Below are 27,104 nucleotides of genomic sequence, written 5' to 3' on the forward strand. Positions count from 1 at the left end.
AGGAAACGGGTATGAATTTCTTCTTAATTATGGAAAGGCAGCATCTTGTAAGTCACTCTGTCTCAATACTGTCATCATTTTGTCCCTTCAGATATTGAATGCCCTTTATCCTCACTACTGAAACGAGGCACCTTTATCATACGGCAACCTTATTGGTAATGTTGTACAATGTTGTTAATAGCGAAGTGGCATTCTGACATCAGATGATTTAACAAATGAGGCCTGGTTCCTGTTACAGAAGGAGAGCAAACAATGTCTTAGATGTTACGAAAATCTTGATATATAAGAGACATTTGTCTCTCCTAGTATTTTATACACACACACACACACACACACCCCTACATGCACACAAACATAGTATTTGTCTTCTTCCATGATCATCTTGGAGGTAGTTAGTCAAGAGAAACCTGTCATAATAGGCAATGTACTCAGTGCCAATTCTGTTCTTCTATGATGAAAGTGATTATCAGGCTTGCAGAGAAAACAGGAGACAAATAACACATAAAATCCTGCCTTAAAATGGTCAAAGAACAGCCTTCTGTACTCAAGGTAAAGCAAAGAACATTTTAATAATTTATGAATTAGCCCAATTTTAAATACGTAATCCCTAAGGCAAAATGGCTGTTGATTTGATTTGCTCATGACTAAACAAAAATGAAAATGATAAATAAAAGTAGTGTTAGGACAGCTTATCAAAATTCAAATATTTTCTAATTGTTGCCTGGTGATGCCTCCATATATATAACAGTATGTATTTAAAATAAAGCTGATAGGAAATACTTATTATGGAAATTTATTTTAATCTCTAAGCTAACTCTCTGTACTTCTTTCTCTCTTCTGTTTCTCTCTCTCTCTATTTTATAGAGACAGTTTCAGCTTGTAGTATTTAATAAACATGGGATAGCCAGTTTTCTGTGTCAGCTTGGTTAGGTTATAGCTCCAATTAAAACTCAAACACTAATCTAGGCGTTGCTGTGAAGGTACTTCTAGATACTATGATCAAAGTCCAAGATCAGTTGACTTTAAGGAGATTATCTTCTATAATCTGGGTGGCCTTGATTTAATTTGTTGAAAGGTCAAGAGCAGAACTGAGGCTTCCCTGAGGAAGAAGAAATTCTGCCTGTAGATAGCAGCTTCTAGAATCTTCTAGAGTTCCAGTGGCCTATACTATGGATTTTGGATGTTTAGCCAGCCCTCACAACAGTTTAAGACAATTCCTCACAATAAATCTCTTCATATATATCTTCTATTGGTTCTTTTTCTTAGGTTGAGTCCTGACTTATAAAAAACATGAGCTGTATTTTAGATTCTTCCTATATTCTTACTATATTGATATTCAACATAGTGTATGAGAATAAAGAGAGAGACAGGAAGTAGATACCTGATTGTCAAATTGCTCACTCAGATTTCCTCTCTTAAATTATAGAGCTGAACAGATGACAGGAATCTCAGAACCAGTTAAATAAGGAACACTATGTGAAGCTAAATTGAGATACAAGCCTCCAAACTGCTAAAAGATCCACGTACATGGTAATAGAGGTAAAACTTTGGAGTAATAATTATGCTCATTTTCATTTACCAAAATGACACAATAGTTTCTTGTATTTTCTAAAATCTACTTCAGAATTTAGTGAGCAGAAAATAATGGCTACTGAATTTTTTTAGGTAGAGTTAGAAATCTTCAGACAGAGAATGCAATTTTACCTCTTTTTAATCATTCTCTAGATAAATATACGAAATCATACATATTCCAAATGCAATTAACCATTAGGATCTATGGTCACACTAACCATCAGCAGCTACTTGGGGAGTAGTTTTATGTTGTATGTTCTATGTTGTAGTGGAAGTGATAAAAAACTAGAAGTCAAGAAGTAAGGAAAATTTGGAGCATTTGCCTACCTATGATTTAGGCCTGTGTAGAAAGCCATGTGCTGGCAAGGGCACGTCTGTCCACTGCTCTTTAACTGGTGAGAATAACAACAAAGAATCCTGGCACATGTACATGCAGTTTAGCATATCTGTTTGAACTAGGAGGAGGGTATGGAGGATGATAAGAAATCAGTTTATCTCTAAAGGGAATGGCTTTGCTTCTGGGAAGGTAGGAGGGATTCCCAGTGGGAAGTATATCCCAGGAAAAGGGGTCTCTATGACTAGATAGCATCACTCTACAGAACTTCAAAGTCATTCTTGGTGGGATGACTGTAGATACATTATGCCCACATGAGAAAATGGTAAAAATGGAGGGTAATGGGGGCAGGTGGGGGGGGATTATTCTGGGGATGACGCATCAATTAATGTGAAAAGACTATTGTCACTTCATACAATTTTGGTATTAACCATGTTTTATCACTTTATGTCTTGGCACGTGTTTAGTTTGGGTTCTCTAGGAAGCAGATGCTGATATGAAGTTATGAGTACAAGAGATTTATTGGGGAGTTAACATCTGTGAAAAAGAAAAGGATTGGGCAGGGAGAGTCATCACAATATACTACAAAGCTAACAAAGTCTCTGCCAGGTTAGCAGGGAGTTCGGAAGCAAAGATTGCCTCTTAAAAGGATGTCAGGCAAAAGTGGCTCCACCTGTACCACCACCAGTTGATGGCCAGATGCCACCCTGAAAATAATACAACCACAGGTTGAAAACCGAAGGAAAACCGGGCAGAACAGCTGGAGGTTGTTAGTTAATCACACTCCTTATAACTAGTCACAGAGTATTTTCTTGATAGGGTATTCAGGCAGTTTATCTCCATGTCTGCCCCAGTATTGCAATGTGGCTCTGGTAAAATTTTGGGTGGCTGAGTATTTGAAAATGAAAATTGATCAGGCCACAATAAGAGGTGTTCGTGAAGGGCATTAACATTCTAAAATTCCACCTGAAGTATTTTATAGTGGTACACTACCATCAATTCCTTAGGTGACTAGAGTTGTCACCACCAAAACATTAGGGGTTGAATACATCAGATGTTGTTAAAAGCTTCTAAAATGATAAGAATATTGTTTCTCCCATTTCATGCTCCCAGTGGGACAACTCAGGGCTTCTGATTGTGATGGCCTGTTACAGGTCACACTGGCTTAGTTGTGAAATGGGCAAAAGGAGCTCAGAGTGGCTCTTTTTGGGATGGTAAGAAAGCATCATTCATTTCATATAGATCAAAAAGGTGGGATTTAAGAAATTCAGATTGGCTCTTTGTGATGCATCACTATGGGGGAGGGGTATTTTATAGCATAGTGCTTAATATAGTGGAGACTCTGGAGTCTGTGACCACCTGCTAGTGATTTGGCTTTGGACAAGTTTCTGAACCTCTTGGTGCCTTAGTTTCCTGACTTGTTAAACAAGGATTATAGTTGTGCCTACATCATGGAGTTGCTGTGAGGTTAAAATCACGTAACATATGCAACGCCTGGCTGGGGAAAGGCTCAATATCCATTAGCTGTTATTCTACTTCTTTCCTCTTTTTCTCTTCCTTTTCTTCACTGAAAAAAAAAACACTTTCTGTTGAATTTTGTTGTCTGCTGTCTAGATTAGCAAAATGTTCACAAAGCTTGGGAGGAGGGTAAAATTGAAAGAATCTGTTACTTTAACAGGATTCATAATGTTTGCTTTTGGTCTTTGCTTTTCACCATTATGTTCTCAGTACTGTTCTGGGTATGCTAGGTGCAAAAAATGGCCACTGCGCTGAGCAGTAGTCTATTTGAAAAACAACAAATGGGCATATAAATGATTAATGAAAACACAAGCACATATAAAATTAAGTTCTAAAGGAACAGTACAGACCATAAGTGATGTAGGAATCACATTTTTCTGTTTCAACACTGTGTGTTGTTTTGGCTATTTAAAGGTGGTATCATTTGGGGTGAAACTGTGAAGGTGACCTCTTGTACAATAATACAATAAAATGTCCTATGTTTATTGTCTTCGAATCCAAAATACATGAATTTATATTAAAAGAAAACAAGTTTAAAGACATTTCAGTATGTTATTGCCTCCTTTTATTGTTAGTCTATTCATAGTCTCTACCATTAGATGTGTTGAGATGGTAAAAATAGGAAGAACTGGTCAATGCTTTGAATAAAACTATCAACAAAGCTTAAATGTTTTTAGCTGATTATTTCTCAGTGAGTTTGTCTTTATTGTATTTTTGCTATCTTAACTAGCCTATCAGACTCACTCAGTGGCTTTTTTTTTATTCCAGGACTGTCCTTTGGAAATTCAGAAAGGAAGTAAAAAGTAAAGGAGATCGCTGGGCCAGCTTATGTGAGATCATAGTTTTTGGGGTATAGAAAGGTTAAAAGATACTTTACTTTGTCCCATCATACTCTTCTACTCCGTAGAAAAACATGCTTTGTGGCCTTTGGGAGATACTCTCACATAGTAGGTCACGTATGCCTAATCGGACACTAAGACTGTCTTACAATGTTGCACACCAAGTGATTTCTTACTGTTATTTCCTTTGGCATTACTGAAGTGAGTACGATGACAAAATAGTCCTATCGTACTTCCCTATTTTCTTGTACCCTTCCAGTAACCTAGGGCTCTAGAGGCCTCCTTCCTTGGCGAGACGTGAGTATGGTTGAAGAGTCCCTGTTAAATTCTTAAATCTCATACTACCAAGAAGGGGACAAAACAGTATTTAAAAAGATATCCTTTACCTCACTAATGATTTTGAACGAGCGTTTTAGGAACGTCTTAGAGACGGATCTCCCCGCATTGTCCTAGCCTGGGTGAGTTATAAGAGGAAGTGTTGGGTAAACGGATGACCCATCCTGAGGTGTTCTAGGAATGCGTTCCCTTCCTCCTCGACTCCGGTGTCTGCGTGGTGTGATTGTGTACCCGCCTGTGCCGGCGCCGAAACCCGTCCAATAGAAAAGACCTATCAAGGACGGTGATTTTTTTTTTCCGTCCCTTTTGCCACCGCCCACTCCCGGCAAGCAGACAACCTAGACAGTTCCCCGGACTTGTCTTACTTTTCCATTTCCTCCCACCCAGCCAAACCCCCCCGCTCGCGACGCGAACGGACGCCGGAAGACCCCACGAGCATGCGCGACCACTGCGAGCATGCTCAGTAGCTCGCGCGGCGTTCTGGAGCTTCGCCGCGCGGTGGCCGACGCGGAGGTTTCCGCGACTGCTGCGGGAGCGACAGGAAGTGAAGCGGCCCGGCCGGGCGACCGCGGCGGCAGAAACAGCAGCGGAAGGGGCGCTGCGGCCAGGACGTCGTCGACGGGGGTGGACGAGGGGTCCGAGAGCCGAGAGGACTCGCCCGCTCGGAAGCCGGATCCCGAGCCGGGCAGGATGGATCATCACCAGCCAGGGACTGGTCGTTACCAGGTGGTGAGTTCCTGCGTCCCGGCCCCTGCCTTCTGCGCTGCCCAGGACCCCAGAGCTGCCTCCCGCCGTGGACCCGGGAGTCCCCTTCCTCCGGCTAAAAACTGCCTAATTCTTCTTTTTTTTCTTCACACCTTTCCTTGTGGAGCTTGTCTCTGACTCTTTCGAGACCCTTTCCTCTCAACCCAAGGCTCCTCCTGCCTCCCCATCCCTCACCCGCACCCTGTATTTGGCTGTAAGATACCCTTCTCCCTCCCCCTTCCTAAAACTTCTGTTTGTTTTACTTCTCACCTTCTTGGTCATTCCTTATTTCCTGACCCAGTCACTTCTGAGATATTTCCAGTGGATTGTCTGCTGGAAATGGTGCTGAGTTCACATACCTGCTGGGAAGAGGGTCGCCGTCAAAAATGGAGCGGGTAGGGGGGAAGCAGATGTAAGCACGATGTAGGGTGGGATGTGGATTCGGTGAAAAATGTGGGTTGAAAAATTGTGTAACTACGGAGAATAGTGGTGCTGATCTGTGTCTTCAGCTCTAGTTAACCTTGCCATTTTGTCCTGTTCCATTTTGTTAGTATTCAGATTTTATTTCTGTTCTCACTTGGGGGGGGGGGAGGCAGGAGAGGAAACAGGTTTTGCTAGAAAAAATGCAAATCCTGTTTGAAAATTATTTTTCACTAAATTTTTCACAGGGTTTTCCAGTTCAACCACACAAATCTTTGTATGTTAAATGAGTGAAAAGTGTCCCTCTACATTTTCAGTGTCAGTTTCTCTAATGTAGTTTTTCCTGTAGTCTTAATTCTGGTAGTGTCGTTGGAGATTTCTCTTCTAAACCCTCTTTAAAAAATGGGCTCAGCAATAGTTGACTGGTTGTAGCTAGGTAGCATGTTATAAACTTTCATGTGGTAATTAAACCTTTTCACTAAGGAAGAATAGGAAAGCATTAATATGTAGCATTGATGGTGCAATTAATAGTGCTGTTTGTGAAATTTTGCAGATGTAGATATATTAGTGCAGATTTCACCTCTCAAATATGTATTTGCAAATGTGAGGCTTAGTTACGAACAAAGAATTCCTATCAATGAGTGCATTTTGACGAATATGAACGAAGGCTACTGAAAGATGAAATTCCAACGTATGCAGTTGTGCATTTGTCTAAGATACAAGCTCATGATGCTTCCATTTCATCTGGTTTACATCCTGTAAACCTTCAAATGATCTATGTTGAATTTTGTGAAAATTTATCTATTTTCAGAACGGTTTAGAAAATATTGCTGCCACTGTGGAAGGCATTTTTCTTTTCTTTTCTTTTCTTTTCTTTTCTTTTCTTTTCTTTTCAATGTTTATACTTTTGAGAGAGAGAGGGATGGAGGGAGGAAGGGGGAGGGGCAGAGAAAGCAGGAGACACAAAATCCAAAGCAGGCTCCAGGCTCTGAGCTGTCAGCACAGAGCCTGACACGGGGCTTGAACCCACAAACCATAAGATCATGACCTGAGCTGAAGCGGGATGCTTAACCGACTGAGCCACCAAGGCGCACCCCTGGGTAGTTTTTTTAAAAAAGACCTTTTTTTTGCAGATGTTAGCTAAAATAAAATGCAGAAAATATTGAGTACTCTTTCCAGTGTCTTTTTTCTAATCCCTTTCTTTTCTTATTTCTATTTGTTCCCTTAATGGCATTAGCTTTATTTGAATTCTTTCTCTTTGGGGTTTTGTGTGTCAGAATCAACTGTGTTCTCATACACAAGTCACTACTCAAAACATTTTTAACTGATGTAGCTGTGTCTTAAAATAATTTGTTACAGTTGCTTTCAGTAATTATGACTAGTTGAGATTTGACTTAATTATTACTAAAAAAATGTTTTTCTGACATCAGTGTATTGAAATTTACTTACCCAGTTTTAAGATATTTTTCTTTTTTTCTACAACTCCTTTTGCAACAAATGGGTATTTGCAACAAATGGGTATTGCATACCTCCCCCACCCCCCCCACGCCCAACTGGAGATGTGTCCTACATAAACTTTGAAATAGACTTTGAATGGGTGGAAGCATTCCTTCAGAGCAGAGGGCAAAAATTGGTTCTTGTAAAGATACTACTCATGGTAGGATATCAGTTGTTTTCTTTGTAAGGCAAAATGTTTGAGAATCTTAGCATAGTTTAAATTTGGATTTTAATTCCTGTTGCTTTGTAATTACATAGCTATTTCATCTGTCTAGTGTAACTCTGGGTTTTATTGAGGATGGCCTGATGAATAACTATATCTAGGTATTCTGAAGAAGCAGCTGAATTGTTGACTATTAGACTATTTGGGGACAAGTCTGCAGCTCTGGATTATATGATGAACACAACTGCTGTGTAGTTGTCTTTACTCAGTTTTTTTGAAAACTCTGGAATGATTAATAAATTATTGATCAATAAGTAATTTCAGTTGTTAAATGTTAAGAGCTAAGTAGGAGACAGGCAGATATGTTTAGGAGTACAATCGTCTGTAATGTTAATTTATCTCTTATTGATAGAGTTAAAATTTAGGTTTCCATATTGGAAAGTTAGTGGTGATGACCGTCAGAATGACTCATGACCATTAACCAGTGTAAAAGTTTAATGTGGAAACAGCTTTTTCTGTGATGTCTTCTTCCCTTCCATTGTTATAGGAGTCTGAATTTTGTTAAGTAAAGCAGTGGATAATAATGTAGAGCTACAAAAAGCCTGAATTATTACCCTTCTAATTTTAGAAAAAGCTAGATATGCTATATGGTTTCCTTGTGTTACGGGATTAAGTTTTGTTTGGTAGAAAATGAGTAATGTTGCCAAACTATGTAGTTGATTTAGCTTGGAGTTGTTAGGCCACATTCTAACTTTGATGTTTTCTATTGTAAAGGATTATGTACCTATACCAAGCTGACTACTAAGGTTTCAGAGATGTTCTGTATACAGGTTAAGTTAGCACTGTTGATTGTAGCAGTAGTTTCCCAAACTGTTTTCCAGAATGATGGTAATAGATGGTCTTAGAAGATTTATGGCATATATTAGCATGTTAAAACATATATTTGCATATTAAAACAATGAGAAATTCTGCAGTGAAGACAATGGTTTAGATATTTAGTCTAGCTCTTCCTAAATTTTGATCACAGATTTTTAAAGAAAATTTTGAGATTATATTAACATTTCCAAAATGTTAGTTTTCTGTGAACCTAATGAAGTATTCATATGGTAAAGATCTAGATACTTTGGCCTTGTATCTGGAGAATTAGAGTTGTCCTTGATAAATCAGGGAAGGGGATTAACTGTTGATGGTTTAAAAAAAAACACGTTTTAAAGTCATCTTGTCTTATATTTAGGTTGTGCTGCTTACAATTTGTGAGCTCTTACCTTAGTTAATTTATTTAGCATTTTGAAGCCTCAGTTTTGTCATATCAGTACCTACCTCATAAGGATTATTATGAGAATTATACGTTGTAATATACGTAAAAGATGTAATACAGAGATTGTTACGTGGTAAATATTATGAATAACTTAAGGTATGTAAACTGTAAAGTATTATATATCAGTTTTTGTTTGTGACCACTTTTGTATTTTTTTTTTATACAGCAACAGGAATATCAACTACTTCTTTCTTGTTCATGTCAAGTACTGTGAAAAGTCTTAAGATTTGATTTTATCCTATTTACAGGCTAAGAAGTTAGTTTGCTAATGTTTCATGGTTACTACCAGATGAGAAACAAATAGCATTCTTACTCATAGCACAGCGAGCTGCATGAATGTCAACATATTTGGGTACATTTTCCTTGCACCCACATCCCATTATGGTGATGGGTCTAGATAGATGCACTTGGTGGGTCACAGCACAGGAACTCAGGACCAAGGCTCTAGCACTTTAGCAAGCAACAAACAACAAGCTAGTTAACCTCTCCCTAGGAGTACAGTTATGTGCTGTGGTAACCTTGACCTTCTTTGTTGCCTAGGTGACTTATTACAAGAATCCACTCAGTACCAGGAAATAGATAAGTTTTGCAGACTTTAACACTCAGCAAGAATGTGCACAGACACTTAGGCCCATGGCAGACTGCCATACCCAATAAATAGTACATGTTCTGGGTGAGATAATAGATGGGAATTTTTAGGTGTAGTTATTTACTTTTGTTTTCCATGTTAAGGAAATATTGCAGTCTTTTACCCTATGTTGCTGTCTAGTTTTGCCTTCTTTTCTTGGCCCACCTCTGTTCCTTTGATCCTTAATTGTTTGTTTCCTTTGAATTTATCAGGATTCTTTGGTTTATATTCTTACCACACCACTTTTACATCATCAGAGTTGCCCATTGCTTAATCCAATAGATACTTTTCAGTTCTCATCTTACTTGATTTCTGTTACATTGACCCTGGGAACCTTCTTATTCCTGAGAGGAAGAAGCTTTCTACTCTTTACTTCTCTGACTTCTCTTTGTAACTCATTTTGTACTTACTCCTTAAATGTTAATACTTTCTAAGGCATCAACTATTGTAATAGCTTACTTACTACTTTCTTCCTTCATCCGACCATTCTTCAGAATGTCTTTTGCACTGTGTGAGTCCTATTTGTAGAACCTAAATTTTATTTTCATTTCTCTGCTCAAAAATCTTCAGTGGCCTCTTAATTGAATGACCTGTTCCCCACATTTAATATTAAAACTTTCAAATACATGTATAGAAATGTTGAAAAATTATACTGTTACCCCCATATACCAAATACCAATTGTAGGATCTACAGTTGCCAGCAGTTAATTTTTTGTGTTGTATACCTGTCCATCTTCTTATTTTTTGATGCTTTCAAACTTGCAGATACCTTGCAGTGTACCTCACTGCAAACCACATGCTTATCATTAGCCTAGAGTTTGATATTTCATGGTTCTCTTTCTTTGAGGTTAACATTAACATAGAGTGAAATGCATAAATCTTATGTGCTTTATTGGATGAGTTGTGACAAATGCATACACCTGGTAACTCAAGTCACTTTCAAAATACAGACCAGGGATCACAAACTATGTTCCAAGTACTGTTTTGTAAATAAAGTTTTATGGTAACAGCCATGTCTATTCATTTACAATGGCAGAATTGAATATTTGAAACAGGGCTACTGAAGTATTTACCATTCTGCCCTATAATATAGAAAATGTTTATAGAAAATGTTTATTGACCCCCTGATAGAAAACATTACTATTACCCTAGAAAGTTCCCTCATGACTCTTCCCTGTTGATTCCTATTCTCTAGTTGATCGCTGTTCTGATTTTTTTGACTTCAAATTAGTTTTGCTTATTCTAGAATCATAGAGCATATAGTCAGCAAAACTTCTTTCACTCTCTATGGAGTTTTGGAGATTGATCTGTGTTATTGTGTATATCAGTAACTCATCCTTTTTATTGGGGAATAGTTTTTCATTGTATAAATTGAATGAATACACTAAAGTTTGTTCATCCATTGCTCTGTTGTTGGACATTTGGGTTGTTTACAGTTTTTGCCTATTATGGATAAAGCTGGTAGGAATTTTGTACAAATCTTTTTATGGACATATGTCTTCATTTGTCTTGGGTGGAATTACTGAGTAATAGGGTAGGTGTATGTTTACTTTTATAAGAAACCATCAGACTTTTTTGAGTAGTTGTACTATTTTACACTTCTACCAACAGTGTATGAAATTTTGGTTGCTCCACCAACTTCCAAAATTTTGGTGTTGTCAGTCTTTTTAATTTTAGCCGTTCTGGTTGACTGGAATTTTGAAGTATAAATTTCTGTTTTTAATGTACAGACAGAATGGATGGGTCTTCCCATACCTGTACAATGCAATATCTTAGCAGTTCCCCCTCTTAATTTTTATGCACTAACTGCTGTTGTCCAGCAGTACTACTTATTATTAGTTCTGTAGCCATAATGTATTCTCTCTTTTACTTCCTTGATTCTACATGTTTGTTTATCGTCTGACATTCTGTACCACACCCCTCTGATTTGTTTGCCTCGTAAAATACTGTTCTTAAATGTGAAAACTACGAAACCATAATTGAAAGGTAGGGCAAGTTACTTGTGTCTGTCATCTACATCAAGGCAGAGAAAAGTTGAAAATCACAGTATAGTTATAATGAATCACGTTTTTGTATGTCTTTCTGCTTTCTAGACTGGTGTATTTCAGAGGTGCATCAGGGTTCCTGTGAATGTCTGATTTTTATCTCTTTAAAATAGGTTTTAAACTTATAAAAACTGTAATTAAGGAAATTCGCACTCAAATGTATTTTATATCACGTTTCTACAGCTTGAAGATTAGTATTACGTTATTGTGTGTTGTCAGGGTAATTTGTTTTTCAATGGAGGGCGTAATTAGTTTCTTTGGCTATTTCTGTGCTTGTAGTGATATTTACTGTAAGTGGGTTACTGATTTGATTAGAGCAGCTCTTTTTTTTTTTTTTTAATTGTACAAATGAACAAGAAACAAGTTTTGGTGAGGACGTGGAGAAATAGGAACCCTCGTGCACCGTTGGTGGGAATGCAAACTGGTGCAGTTAGTGGAAAACATTATGGAAATTCCTCAGAAAGTTTAAATAGAACTATCGTACAATTCAGTAATCACACTACTAGGTGTTTATCCTCAAAATACGAAACACTACTTCAGAGGGATGCATGAGTCCCTATGCTTATTGCAGCATTATTTACAGTGGTCAAGTTATGGAAGCAGCCCAAGTGTCCATCGATAGATGAATGGATACAGAAGATGTGGGATATATGTGTGTGTGTGTGTGTGTGTGTGTGTGTGTGTGTGTGTGTGTGTGTTTATGTAAATATAAATCAGCCATAAGAAAGAATGAAATATTGCTATTTGCAATAACATGGATGGAGTTAGAGAGTATAGTGCCAAATGAAATAAGTCAGAGAAAGGCAAATACCATATGATTTCACTCATGTGGAATTTAAGAAACAAAACAAACACACTAAAGAAAAAAAAGACAAACCAAGAATTAGATTCTTAACTATAAAGAATAAGCTGATAGATAGTTACTAGAGGGAGGTGGGGGTGTGTGAAATAGCTGATAGGGATTAAAGAGTACACTTAAGATGAGTACTGAGTAATGTATAGAATTGTTGAATCACTATATTGTACATCTGAAACTAATATAACACTGTAAGTTAACTGTACTGGAATTTAAAAAGCTTAAAATACTCTATTAAAAAATTATACAAATGAGTATACTGTATTAGCAGACGTAATTGGAGGTTGAATCAAATGCTAGTCATTACTTAGGGCGTATTTGTTCATTACATGAGCTAGTAATTGTAAAAGATTTGTGCAGTAACAAGTAAATGCACTGGAATTGTATCATGAAAATATCACATTGTAGCTTATATGCTTATTTTATGTTTTGAGTGCCTCTTGTCAGATTTACACTTAAGGTATGGGAACAGTGTTAGATATCATTATTGATTATGAAAAAGAGGTCCTATAACTTATTTATTCAATATATAATTTATGAAGTATCTCTGCCAAATTCTGTTTTAAGTGCTGGTGAACAAAACAGTTAAGTTCTTGTCCTATGGCTTATACTTTGGTGGAGGAGGTAGAACTAGGTAGTTTAAAGAAAATGAAGCAGGCTTGTGGGATAAATAATACATTTCATCAATACTAAAATAGCAGTAAGAGAACAGTAATGACTGTGCATTATGTCAGGAATATGCTGAGAACTCTGCCAAGTGCTTTATGCATATGAGCACATTTAATCCTTGGACCACTTCTATGAAATAATGTCATGATCCTCACTTTGCAGATGAGAAAAAATGAGACTTAAAGAGGTTAAATAATAGGCCCAGCTGTGATAGATCTTGTATTCAGATTTAGTTTTAGTTTTTTTTTTTTTTTTTAATGTTTATTTATTTTTGAGAGAGAGAGTGTGTGAGCAGGGGAGAAGCAGAGAGAGGGAGACACAGAATCCAAAGCAGGCTCCAGGCTCTGAGCTTGTCAGTACAGAGCCCAGTGCAGGACTCGAACCCATGGACTATGAGATCATGACCTGAGCTGAAGTTGGACACTTAACCTACTGAGTCACCCAGGTGCCCCTGTTTTAGTTTTATATTACTTTGTAGCAAACTACTCCATACACAAGCATTTTATTATGTTTCAGGATCCCATGGGTTGGCTCTTATCAACAGAGTGGTTTTTCTGCTCCATGCGATGTTAGCAGGGTCTGCAGCCATTTTGTGGCTTTTTTGGATTGAACACTCACTTGGCTAGCAGTTGATGCTGACTATTGATTGGGATCCCAGCTGACACTGTTGACTGACTCATTTCAGTTCTCTTGTGTATTAAAAGTTAAAGCAGTCATAGGTCCAGCCGAGATTCAAAGGGAGAGGAAATGAACTCCATCTTTCAGTGAAGGAGAGGCATGCATGTACATGGTGGTAATAAATTAGTAGTGACCATCTTTGGAGATGTCACACCAGTTGGTCTGACCCCTTGGTTGATTGGAATCAGGATAATAGAGAACTGTATCCATTCTGAAGGTATGACAGTTAGGATGAGACTTGATTGAACTGTTGTAGTTGGTGAGTATTTCAGGTGTGGTAGTGGCCTATGGTGGAAATGAATTTATTTAAGAAATATGAAGAAAACTGTGGTAGAGCAAGATGAAGGGAGTTGGCTCATAGTGCAATGGGGCAAACCATAGTAATTTCATGAATTTGATTGAAGAATGGAACTTTCACTTACAACTTCAGTTTATAATTTTTGTTTTATGAAAACAGTGAAGTCTAGCTACATAATTTGCAAGGTCCAATGCCAAATGAAAATGCGGTGTCCTGCCCTGGGGCAGTCCCTTTCTGTAGGTCTGCTGTCTCAACCCACAGCAGATGGACAACTCCCAATGGATTGCATCCTCCATGCTAGGACTTGCTCCATACATGAATCAGCAATAGGAGAAGACCTTGCTGGTTTGCCTGTGAATGTGTCATGGTGATACCAGCCTGGGATGGGGTGCTATCTACTTCGCCCCTCTACTCATGGGGCAAAGGTGGGGAGATCAAGCTGAGCCAGAGAGTTCAGCTGACTGAGAATTCTTCCTTGGGAGGCGGGCTGCTTATGAACCAAGGTTCTAAGCCCCTGGCACATGGTCTGTTGTCCCTTTGGAGTTCACTTATAAAATAGAAGACCATGGGGGAGGGGAAGGGGAAAAAAAAAGTTGCAGAGAGGGAAGGAGGCAAACCATAAGAGACTCTTAAAAACTAAGAATAAACTGAGGGTTGATGGGGGGTGGGAGGGAGGGGAAAGTGGGTGATGGGCAGTGAGGAGGGCACCTGTTGGCATGAGCACTGGGTGTTGTATGGAAACCAATTTGACAATAAATTTCATATTTAAAAAAAACTCAGATTCAAAGATAAAATTATTAAGAATTTTAAGATGGTGACCACAAAGCATTAAACCCCAAGCATGGGGCCTTTTTGAGGCAGGATTCTGTGTGACTACACTGGTCATGTGCTCATGAAGATGTCCCTGAAAGTGGTCTTACTATGAAGGGGTGGTGATGATGATGATGATTATGATGATGATCTAGACCAGGTGTTGTCAAACTTTCTGTAAAGGGCCGAATAGTGAATATTTTAGGCTTTCCAGGGTAATGTGGTCTCTGTCATAACTTCTCCAATCTGCCGTTGTAGTGCAAAAGTATCCATACTTAATATGTAAACAAATTGATGTGGCTCAAAAGCAGTGGGCTGGATTAGACCTGCTGGCTGTAATTTGTCCACCCCTGTTGTAAATGATTTGGGAATGTACCTCAATCAGTCCTGAATTTGGGGCCCTTTGCCAGATGCTTTTGCCAAATTATTTATTTCACCCAGTCTCCAAAACAAACCCTTAGGAATGTGGTAAGGTTGTTTTGTGTCACTTACTTGTAATCGGGCAGCTTCCTAGTCTGTCACTAGAATGGGGGTAGAGATGAATGGATAGTGGAATAGAGTATAACATTTTTCTGTGAGAATGGCAAAGACCGGTTTCTCATGTCTGGTAGAATCTTCATTCTGTTGGAGTGGTCACGTCATTGAAGCCATTCTTGGCCCTCTTATTTGAAATAACTACACTTTCTTTACAGTACTCCTAATTCTACTTTCTCAGTTTTTCCCATAGTACTTATCACCAACTGATACTCTAAATATTTTGCATATTTAATTCCTACCTCCTCCTTTCACCACAGGTGTAATCTTCATAAGGACAGGGATTTTGTCTGTTTAGTTCACTGCTGTATCTTTCAGTACCTCGTATATGGGAGGCCCTTAGAAGTATTTGATGAGAACGAATAAACAAATGATGCTAGCTCCAGACCAATTTCGTGCACTCAAAACCTTGCTTATGTTATTTTATTCTATTTTTATATTAGTTTTTCAGGTTGTTGTCGTGGTGGTGTGTGTTTATGTTACCTTCCAACTTAACATGTATTGCCTTGTCTTTCTGTGTATACATGATTGACACCCCCTAGAGTTGTTTATTAACCCATGAAGCCATTTGCAGTGGCCCGGCTTAGTATCTTCATTAACTATGGAACTGTGAGTACTCCTTTGGTTTTCTCATCTGTTTTATATTGGTTACTTAATGACTATTTTCTTTTTATTCTTCCCTTGACGTCAGACTTACATTCTAAAACATTGTCTGATTATGTGTGTATTAATAATATTTCAGAATTTTGTATATATTTTATGTTTATAGGCCTGACAAGTTTAAATAACTATAGAATACATTCTATTCTGCTGATGTTTATTAAATGTAAATTTACTGACAAGATCCTTGTAATTTGGACTAGCCTACCTAGCATGTGATCATAATCCATCCTGTGTCTGTGTTTTCATGTCTTGTTGTTACGGTTTCTTCCAGAGTTTGATTACATAGCTGGAATTAAGGTGTGGATAAAATTCTTGTTAAAGACATGCCAAATGCAAGTTGGGAAATGCTGCAGTAGTCTAAGATTTACTATCAGATTATTTCAACTTGCTTACTTTTAAGATTTGTTTGAACATGAACAATTTAATATTTTAAAGTTAGGAATGTGCTGTCGTTTAGTTTGTGATGTTTCTCCAGTATTACCAGTTACATTATATAAAGAGACTGCTGTTTAGCATAGGCTTTGAAAATCAGGAAATAAACTGGGTGGTTTTACCTCTTTACTAATTTTGAGGTGCTTAGGACTTACAGACTTTAGATGTTGGACTGAAGAAATCCAGTAGTGACAGTTTTTATAGAACATTGTTTTCACTTAGAGCTTTCATTTATATCAGGGTAACTTCTGTGTGATTTCCCCAAAAGAGGAAGGGCCTTGAAATAAATCTTGACCCTTTTTGAGTTTTTGTTTAGAGAACAACATGAGCCTCTGCTTGATTTGTTATTGCGCTGTGCACTAAAGATATTTTGAACTCTTTTTACTTTTGTTCTCTTGCTCTGTTCCTCTCTAACCACCACTCCGAAGCATGCTCTCTTGCTTTTTGGCTTTTGAACATATTATCCCCCCTTTTTCTTATGTCCCTCCTTCCTCAGGATTAATTTCTGTTCTTTATTCAGATCTGTTTAGATGTGCTTTCCTCCAGAAAATCTTCTCTCACTGTCTGCTTCCTCCCTCCCCCATTTCCCACCCTTTACTACCTACCAAGTTCTGTGTGTTATTTTAATACTGTGCATGGATCCCTATCATAGTTCTTGTTCTTTGGTATGTATTTTGTAAACCCAATGGGAAGTAAAGCTTAGGTCTGTCTTGTTTGTGATAGTGTATATCATAGTTCTGAACCCATTATAGATGCATAGTGCATACTTATTGAAGAAATAGATCAGGCCTTTCTGAATGATTTCAGGTGTATGCATGAGTTACTGGTGTATTATCTTTTATTTGTAAAGTGAACAGTTTTCCAAAGACCGTTACGACCAAAAAACCCAACAACGATGTTTTGCCTAGCCTGTACAATGTTGATATTCTTGATGTCCATAATTAGGGTAGGTACTTTCTTTTAGAATAGTGCTGAGGAATCTGTTTAGATGAATTCTGCAATTTTTACATAATTCTTCATCTGACTGGTGGCTTGTATTTGCAAGATAGTGAACCATGGTTAGGTTATTTGATCTACTTATGGAAAGAAGGAGAATAAACTGTTTCCATTTATTGTGGAAGTTAGCTAGTGATCATTTTCTTCAATCTTCTCATTTTATAGATTAACTGAAGGAGGAGGGTCTGTTCCAGGTTGTGCAGCAAAGGTGGGAGGACAGATGTTACTTTATTACTTGCAAACATATCAGTTAAGTTAAAATATATTACATTTTATAATATATGTTACAGTAGTAGATATTAATATTAATGTCAAATACTGAGAAATAGTCCCCTTTTCCATTCTTTGTCCTCTAAGCCATTCTCCTCAAAAAAAAAAAAAAAAATCTTTTTTAGCTGCTTTAACTCTGCATTTTTAACATATATGTATATTCATTTACTTATTGATTAATTCTACAGTTGATCCTTGGACAACGTAGGTATAACTTGATGTTACATGTATTATATACTGTATTCTTATAATAAAGTGTTCTAGAGAAAAGAAAATCTTTTTTTATTAACTTATTTATTTTTATTAGAAAGTGTACAAACGGGGGAAAGGAGAGAGAGGCAGAAGGAGAGCTAGAGGGAGTGGGGGGTAGAGAGAGAGAGAGAGAGGGAGAGAGAGAGAGAAAGAGAGAGAGAGAGAGAAAATCTTACGCAGGCTCCATGCTCTGCGCATAGCCCAACATGGGGTTTGATCCCATGACCCTGGAATCGTGATCTGAGCTAAAATCAAGAGTTAGACGCTTAACTGACTGAGCCGCCCAGGAGGCGCCCCTCATTATAATTTTCTTAAGATTTTCTTTCCTCGGGGCACCTGGGTCCCTCAGTTGGGAGTGTCTGACTCTTGATTTCAACTCAGGTCATGATCTCGTGGTTGTGAGATTGAGCCCTGCGTGGGGCTCCGTGCTGGGTGCGAGCCTCCTTAAGATTCTTTCTCTCCCTCCATCTCTCTCCAAAACAAAACAAAACAAAACAAAACAACACAAAACAAAACCCAAGAAAGTTATAATGGAAATACAATTACAGTACTGTATTTATTGAAAAAAAATCCGCATGTAAGTGGACCCACACAGTTCAAACCCATGTTGTTAAAGGGTCAACAGTATTTTCTTACATGTCCTGCTTTCCCCTTTCAGATCATGATCTTTGTAGTCTCACCTCTAGCGTTCAAATCTTGGCTGCTCACTATAGGCACTGTAACCTTGGGCCAGTTACTTAACCTCTCTATGCTATAACTTCCTCATCTATAAAGTAAGGGCAGTACAAATGCAGGACCTACTTCATAAGATTATTGTGAGGATTAAATATATGAAAGGTACATAATTTTTAAATCAGTAATAATGTTTACATTTTATGACATGAAAATATTGCTCGTTACTGAGTCAGGTGGTGTATTCTGTGGAACTTTTTAATATTTTTAATAGAGTTGCCTAATTTTTATTTCTTTATTTTTCTCTGTATCTGAGTTAATTCTTTGCATACCCAATGGTGGTTTTTCAGAATTTGGTCTTCAGCTGTATTCTTTGTATCAGATAATTATTATTTTGTTCTTTGAAGATAGTCTTTCTAGAGCCCTTCTTCCTCCTTTTTCCATTTGTACTGTTTTCTAGGCTTAGTACAGAGCTATCATACTGAGACTTCTTTGTGTAATACTTTGCTATGTTGCATCCTGTTTCTTGAATTACAAGTCTTACTCTGATTTTGATTTATTCTTTTATTTCATTGTGACATGTTTTCTGGCAGGTTCCTAAGAAAAGATGCTTGGAGGTAAAATTCACTCAAAAATTTTGTTGCTGTTTTTTTTCCTGTTTTTCTGCTCTGATTCTCTGTCATTTCATTGATTTCAAGGTAATTTTGCTTTACTTCCTGGAACATAATTATAATAGCTGCTTTAAAATGCTTGCATGGTGACTATAATCTGAGTCATCTTGGAATTGGCATCTCTTGATTGCCCTTTTCCTGGAGAATGTTTTATATTTTCTAGTATTTTTTATTTCTAGTAATTTTGGATTTTATCCTGGATCTTCTGAGTTTTGCTGTGGTCCTCTGGAGAATATAGCTGTTTTGTTTTAAGAGCCATCCTCTCAGCTTTAGATTTTAAGTACTGCTTCACACTATGTGTGCAGTGGTTCAGATATGATATTAAATTTTAGGCCTTTACTAATCTATTTTGGGTTAGTCTTACACCTACATGGTTCCAAAGGTAGTGATGTTTCTGTACTTCCTGGCCGGTTTGGCTGCATTCCATGCTTCTTTTGGCCAGGAATAGGATTTCTATTGGGGTTTTAGTAGCCCAAGCCACAGTGGTTTTCCACAACTGTGGTTCTACCTCAGAGCAAAGCTGCAAAAAGAAATAAAAGGCGGGTGGTGGTGGGGTGCTGGTATTTTGTGCAGGTTGTTTCATCAAGTTTTAACTTTCCTCTACATCCCTGTTTTCTTTAGTGTTCAGAGTGCTCAGGGAGTTGGGTTGCTTTGTATGTTGTCCCAAGTTTTTAGTTGCTATCAGTGGGAGGGTTTGACTTTAGGGGGCCTATACTGCCATGCTGGAACTAGATCCAACTGTAGATTAGTGAGATTTTTTATTTTCTACTCCCTACGTTAACTTTCTTTTTAATATTTTTGTTTTGTTTTTCTTTCATGTTGGAGATTTTCTTTAAATTGGGTACTCCTCTAAAGGAGATATTTTTCTAAAAAGATTTGTGTTTTATAAGATGTGTTTATGTGTTCTTGACTTACATAGGTGGGCTTCAGTGTTGTATTATTTCTTGGTGAACCAACCAAGAATTAACAAATGTTAGTGTCTGCAATTTAGTTAGGAAGCTATGGCAATAGTTTAGGTAAGAGATAGTGGTGGCTTGGATTAGAGGAGTGGCACTGAAGGGAAGTAGATGGGTGGATTCAAAGATGGGGTGTGTGTGTGCGTGTGTGTTCGTACTTGAATCAGCATAAGAAGTACTCAAAAAGGTCATTTTGTGGTAGAATGGATTACTACCCCTGATTTTTTTATTGGAGGCATTTTGAATTAGAAAGATTCTGAATTTAGAGACAGTACAATCTGTATTTGAATCTTGGACTCTGCTTCTAACTAGGTGTGTCAGTTTAATTCATACTTGTTCCACCGTGCTCATTTTACTCAGCCATACTCAGAGGGTTATCGTAGAGACAAAAGTGGGTGATACATGTAAAGTGGCTTTGTCTTGTTTTTTTAAACTAACACTTATTGGAGTTTTACTGTGTCAGGCATTATTCTAAGTGTTTACAGGTGTTAATTTTATAATTCTTACAGAAACCCTGTGAGTAACCATTTTGTGTTTAAGATGATAAAACTGAAGCCCAGGTAGATCACAAGAGTTAGTAAGTGCTGGAGCCTAGATTTGAATCTAGAAAAGTTGATTCCAACCCCGTTGTGTTTAAACCCAGTATGCTTCTTATTTTTAGCCCAATTCAGGTGACTGAGGATGGGCTCAGAACTGTTTGTGCTAGTATTTTATTTCATTTGTCTATACGTAATATATGCCTACACGGTGCTATTCATTGACTCTAGTTAAAAGCAAAATTACTGTATAATGAAATATGTACTTTCAAGTCTTTCACTGTTTTACTTATGCTAACTAAAGATTTCTTTTGAAAGCAAAATTCAGTTTTGCAGAGAGTAAAGCATTTAGATTACCAGGTTTCCCCCTCCCCCCCCCCCCCCCCCCCCGAAAAACCTATTTGGTAAATTTGTTTTATTATGTGTGCTGAGATTTGCTGACAGTTGGAATTTGAGTAACATAGAGAACCACCTACTCAGCTTCTCTCTGGGAAGTAATTTTGCTCTGGTTTCTTCAGAGGCACAAGTTATAACATGTTTTTGTCTTGTGCATCTTTGCTCCTAGGGCAAATCAATACAGTAATGGAATTCACGTGTGTAAATTTTTATTAGAAAATGCCAGCAGTCGCATCAAGTTGTGTGGAAAACCTAGGCATAATGGTGTTTCTGTATTGACCATGCCTTTAGAAATGTGGCAATATAGTGATCACTATAACATGAGAATAACTAATATTTATATGGGAGTAAAGAAATATATAGTGTGAGTCAGTGTAGAAACACAAGATTTTTTGAAAGGAACAGAGAGAATGTGTGTGTGTTTGGCTTCTGATATTGTGAAGTTATTGAGATTATGTATTTCATTTATCAGCCAACTTTTGAAGGTTTGCTTTCGCATGTAACACTGATGGATGAGTCCTTTGACTTTTGCCTGTAGTGGCATCTTGGCATTTGCTATCCTTCCTGGATGAATCATTAACAGCTTGTCTCATAATTGTTATTACTGTATTTAGTTTTGCTTGAGGATTCTGTTCATAGCTTCTCTGTGTTTGCTGAGGGAAAATTGATGTTTCAGGCCTGGGTCCTTGCTGGTCTTGGCTCTCTGGTTTATCTGTGATAGATACAGACTTTTGTTTTCCTTTATTCTCTCTGTTGTAGCCCTAGTTATACTGTATCATGGCCTTGCCTAGAGCTCCTAGTTGTTAGAAGCTAGAAGTTCTAGAGATTGATGGTTTGGAATTTATACCCATTTCTTGCACCCAGTCTGGTACCTAGAACATATTAGGCACTTAGTAGATGTTAGATAACTGACTACTGAATGAAAATGAATGATTCACAGAAAGAAGATGAAGCCCAAAGACCAGTGAAGATTATGCAGTTAGGAGGGGTAGGAAATTTAGATCTTCTGATATCAGGTTATCTTCTTTTCTAGTTTATTCATTAGCAGCTACGCAGCCATCTAAGAGAATGTAAAATCAGAAGACAGTACACTGTGCTATTTTTTTAAATGATGAATGCTTGTAATAGCAACTTCAGCATTGTTACATGGGGTTAGTTGCTTATGCCCTTGGTAAATGAAACTAAATCATATCAATTACACACTATCCAGCTTCAGTCCAGTCTGTGTCTTCGAGGCAGTCTCCACAGCTCTTGATTCAGTTTTAGCTAAGACTTTTTAAAGTTGGCAGAGTAAAATAAGGACCCCTGCAAAAGAAACAAAATGAGTAGTCAGAGGTAGGAGGAAAACCAGAAGGAAATAGTTCTGTGGAGGCTAAAGAAAAACCAATTAGAAGTACACTCAATCGAGTTGAATGTATTAAAGATTTTCTTATAATGAGGACTGAAAAAAAGGCTTTTGGATTTAACAATTAGGAGGTAGGTGTTCCTAGCAAGAGCTCTTTGAGTGAAAGCCAGTTGGTGATGGATTGAGAGGAAATGAGAATTAGAAGTGCACAGAGTAAGAATAGATCTCTGTCTCTCTCTCTCTCTCTCTCTTTATAGGGTGTTTGTCACGGAAGGAAGGAAAGAAAGGCAAGATGGAAATACTTCAAAAAGCACAGGGGAAAAAAAACTTTATTTTTAGCTGATGGCAGTTTTTCTCTTTTAACTATGGCATGAATAGAATATACATGTGGGTAGAGAGGCAGAAATTAGTGGAGAAAGGAAGGAGAGACATAATTTAAAGAGAAAATAATCCTTTGGGAGGCAGGATCTTCTCTGTGCAGTTGTCTGGCATTTAGGAGTAAAGAATATGTTAGGATGGATGCCATAATGCTAAATTTAGAGATGCAGGGGAGAGAAGTTGAAGGAATTTTTGCTTGAAAACCTGTTTTCCTCTGTGAAGTAGGAAGCAAAGATTTTGACTGAGCTCCAAGGTCGGAAGTGGAGGATAGGAGGTTGACAGAGCTGAAACACCTGTCGTGGTGAGGACTATTCTGATGGCCCTGCTGAGATGAGAAACTAAATTTGTGTGGCACAATTGTGTGATTTGTTTTCCTCTTTCTACCTGGAGAATAGCAGAGAGACTCATTCCAGATTGGATCTCAGTAGTGTACATGTAGCAGAGGATATAGGAGCTAGAAAATTGAGTGTGTCATGTAAATTTTTCACTTTATAATCCTGGCTGCATGGGATAGAAAGTAAAACCAAGTGGCAGTGAATGGAGGGCCCAAAGAATAGACTTAGTGGAAGTAAGGAAGTGGGAAAGGTAAATGCCAGGAGTTTGTGAACCAACTACTAGATGTAGAAATCTTTTTTATAGAAGCAGGAATAGATGACTGTCAGGTCAGGAAAAGTGGTGAACTGAGGTAGTCTCTGGAAAACTCAACTCTGAATATCATCACTTCCTGTTTTATAGCTGGGGTGTTAAGTTGGTTTAGTGATCCTGTAACATAGTAGGACTTAAGGCAGAGGGGATGTTGGGGGTAGAGAGCTGGCTTGTAAGGCTTAACTGGGGAATGATTTTTGACCCTTGTGAATAGTAATAATAAGATGTAAGTGGGTCTAACAAGCTGTATAGATAGTGTAAACTTTAAGAGAGCCTCTTGATCTAGATCTGGCAATATCCAAGAAAATGTTCCTTTTCTTCTTGTTCCCGGATAAGGAGGAGCTGTGGGAGGATTGACATACTTGTTTGAGAGGCCTTTGAGGGTTGTAATGCCATCCGGGGAAGTTGGATTTTGATTAAATGTGGAGAAACCATTTTCTAAAGTGACTGAAGGTGTGGAGGTTTTTCATGATCTTATAGGATTTCTAATGCTGGAATGGAAATTGTTAGAAGCCAGATTGTAGAGTTTAAGTTAATCTGTTGGTTTTTGTACAACATATTGTTCTATTTTCTTATTGTATAGCATTTTGTTTTTTAACTTTTATTTTAAAATAATTTTAGACTTATAAAAAGTGTGGAAAAAGATTCCAAAGAATCCTGTATACCATGTATACAGTTTCTTCAAATGTTGATTTTTTTATTATATTTGCTTTGTGATATTCCCGTTACATTGTATGTGTATATACAAACATACACTGTTTCCCCCCCCCCGCCCCCCCCAAGCATTTTTGAAAGTAAATAGCAGACATGCTGTACTTTTACATCTAAATATCTCCGTGTATATTTTGTAAAATCAAAGGCATTGTCTTATAAACTTATAGTGCAAATTATCAAAATCAGTAGCATTGATATAATAATATAATCTGCAAAGTTCACTAGTTTCCCTAAGATCTTTTATAGCAAAAGAAAAATATCAGGATGTAGCTCTTTATTAAATATTGTGCTTCTGTTAGTCTCTTTTAATCTGGAACAGTTGTCTAATTTTTTAAGTCTTTCATGACAATGTTTTGGAAAGATTCACATCTGCTATTTTGTAGTATACTCCACAAATGTCCATTTTTTTCCTAACAATACTTTCACCAACTGGCTTTAGAATTTACTGGTTATTATTGCCTGAAATAGTTATACCTATGGTAGTCGTCATGGTAATTTTCTAGTTCTTTCATTTCTTCTACATTTATTTAGAGTTGTACAAGGAAACATTTCCTTGCCTCCAGTTTATTTATTCATTTATATCAGTATGAATTAATGGATTCTTATTTTATTCTACTGATTATAATTTGGTACTGTTATCATTTATTATGAGGCTCAGCTCCTCCCAGATTTGACCAGTGGTTGCCTCTTTCATCTCCCATGTCCTTTGATATGTCCCCATCATGTTTGCACTTTCCTACCATACAGAATCTGGATAATGTGAAATATCTGATTTCTAGAGTTTAGTTTGGATTGAGGAAGTACTGTTTACACTTAAACATAGGGCTGTAGTGGAAGCAAACTGACCAGCACAACAGTCACTGCCATAGTAGCTTACTATTGCTCTACTGGGTGCTTACTGAGCATTTTCTCACAGAGTTGTTTGTGGAAAGTTTGCAGAGTCGTTTATTAGCTGAGTTGTTGAATAAAACAGAATATTGGCGGCATGTTGCTGATGATGTAAGTGTGCCATCCTTGTAACTGGAGTACTAAGGACTAGATAGTGTTCCTGTGCAAACAGAATGACTTTGTAGATGATGTACATGAATATGTAATGTGATTAACAAAGGCAAAGGGACCCCATAAAGCAAACTCTGCTATAGATGGATAAGAGACCAAGAAAAAGCCCTTATGAGTAATTTTGGCCTGTAAAGTGTGTTTTATTAGAAAATCATCACACAAAAATGTGTACATATTGGTATTACTTTATGTATTAGTGCTATTAATACATAATTGTATTAAAAATTGATGGAAAATAAAGATGATCATATCAGTTTATATACCTGACTTTCTTTTCTTGTAAAGATAATGGTTATAAAAGGTTATTGGATGTATGTAGAGTATGTGGTGATTTTTTTTTAATTTGGTAATGGAGAAATTTTATAGTGTCTGTTTTCTAGCTTACAGAAACTTCTTTCTTTAAGCATAGATGGAAATGTCTTTAATATATCACTTTGTGTCTTAAGAATAAAAACGAATGTTTCTTACTTTCTTCTCAGTTCTAGAGAACTTGGAGAAAATAGAAAAGTAAAAAACAAAGAAACATAAAGTACAACTTGCAAGCGCTCATGCTGCCCATTTTGTCACCTGTCAGTTTGAAACATTTTTTCTTATTTAAACATAGAATAATATATAATTTATCCACACAATTTTGTCAGTTTTTTAATACTATATCATGATCATTTCCTTATGTCATTAAGTATCCTGTTAGAAACACCATCTTAAATGGCTCCATTCTTTTGATACTCCTATATTATTTTGGATGAATAGATTGTTTCCAGTTTTCCATTACTGTAAAACTGTGATGAACAGCTTTATAAAGAAGTCTTGTTTTAAGTTTCTGATTAGTTTGTTTGGGTGTAGTCTTAAAGTAAGAATTACTAGACTAAAGTGTGTTTTTGTAATGACCTTTTTAATTTTTCTAAAAAGTTATATATACTTATTTTTAAAAATGTAGGCAGTAAGAGTACAAAGAAAGAAGCAATATAGGCATCCATACCTTAGCAACCAGAAATAACTTATGTTAGCATTTGGTGCGCATAATTTCATTTGTGCTTATAGAAAGGAATAATGTTATAAAAATAGGATAATGCCATTTATGCTATTTTAAAAAACGAAAACATGAAATATGATTTTGTTTGAATTCAACACCAGGGGAAAAAAATCTAAATGAACAGCTGAATTCTAGATAAAGGTTTAACACAGAGCTGTTCGGTTATGTAAGATTTCACCAAAATTAAGAAAAAATACAAAAACCAGTAGGGAATTAGGATAATTTAAAAAAACTGCATGTTTTAATTTTAGGTATTAGAGATTAAATCCCAGCTGTGATAGATGAGATAAATGATACTTTCTCTCATCTCTTTTTTTCCTCAGTCCCTCATTTCTATGTTACGTATATTTTTACTTTTTCAGGTTATGTAATGTTTGCTTTTTGGGTTTTTTTGTTAAAGTTTTTTTTTTTTAATGTTTATTGATTTATTTTGAGAATGAGAGAGGGGTGGGGAGCATGCGCAAGCAGGGGAGGGGGAGAGAGGGAGAGGGAATCCCAAGCAGGCTGTCAGTGCAGAGCCCAAGTATTCACAAACCATGAGATCATGTGAGCTGAAATCAAGAGTTGGATACGTAACTATTAACTAACTGAGCCACCTAGGCGCTCCAGGTTTTTGTTTTTGTTTTGTTTTTTTTTAAGTTTATTTGTTTATCTTAAGAATGAGAGAGAAAGAGCGTGAGCAGGGGAGAAGCAGAGAGAGAGGAGAGAGAGAATCCCAAGCAGGCTTAGCACTGTCAGTGCAGAGCCCAGTGTGGGACTCCATCCCACGAACTGGGCAGTCATAACCTGAGCCAAGGTCAAGAGTTGGACACTTAACTGACTGAGCC

General features: G+C 37.2%; 1 protein-coding gene across 4 annotated transcripts in view; it reads left to right on the forward strand.

Moving 5' to 3' along the window:
* The first annotated feature begins 371 nt into the window (after nucleotides 1-371).
* Nucleotides 372-27,104, forward strand: part of NDFIP2 (Nedd4 family interacting protein 2) — a 64,899-nt gene continuing 38,166 nt past the window's right edge. Inside the window, exons 1-4 of one of the 4 annotated variants that reach the window (XM_042928722.1) lie at nucleotides 389-549; nucleotides 1,427-1,539; nucleotides 4,193-4,254; nucleotides 4,987-5,328. In XM_042928722.1, the coding sequence (XP_042784656.1) occupies nucleotides 5,056-5,328 (273 nt within the window). In that variant the 5' untranslated portion in view covers nucleotides 389-549; nucleotides 1,427-1,539; nucleotides 4,193-4,254; nucleotides 4,987-5,055. Of the gene's footprint in view, nucleotides 550-1,426; nucleotides 1,540-4,192; nucleotides 4,255-4,986; nucleotides 5,329-27,104 lie in introns of all 4 variants that reach the window. The other 3 variants (XM_042928730.1, XR_006199733.1, XM_042928715.1) reach the window with 3 other exon arrangements.

Source organism: Panthera leo, chromosome A1 (genome assembly GCF_018350215.1).
Source record: "Panthera leo isolate Ple1 chromosome A1, P.leo_Ple1_pat1.1, whole genome shotgun sequence".
In the NCBI taxonomy this organism is placed as follows: domain Eukaryota; kingdom Metazoa; phylum Chordata; class Mammalia; order Carnivora; family Felidae; genus Panthera; species Panthera leo.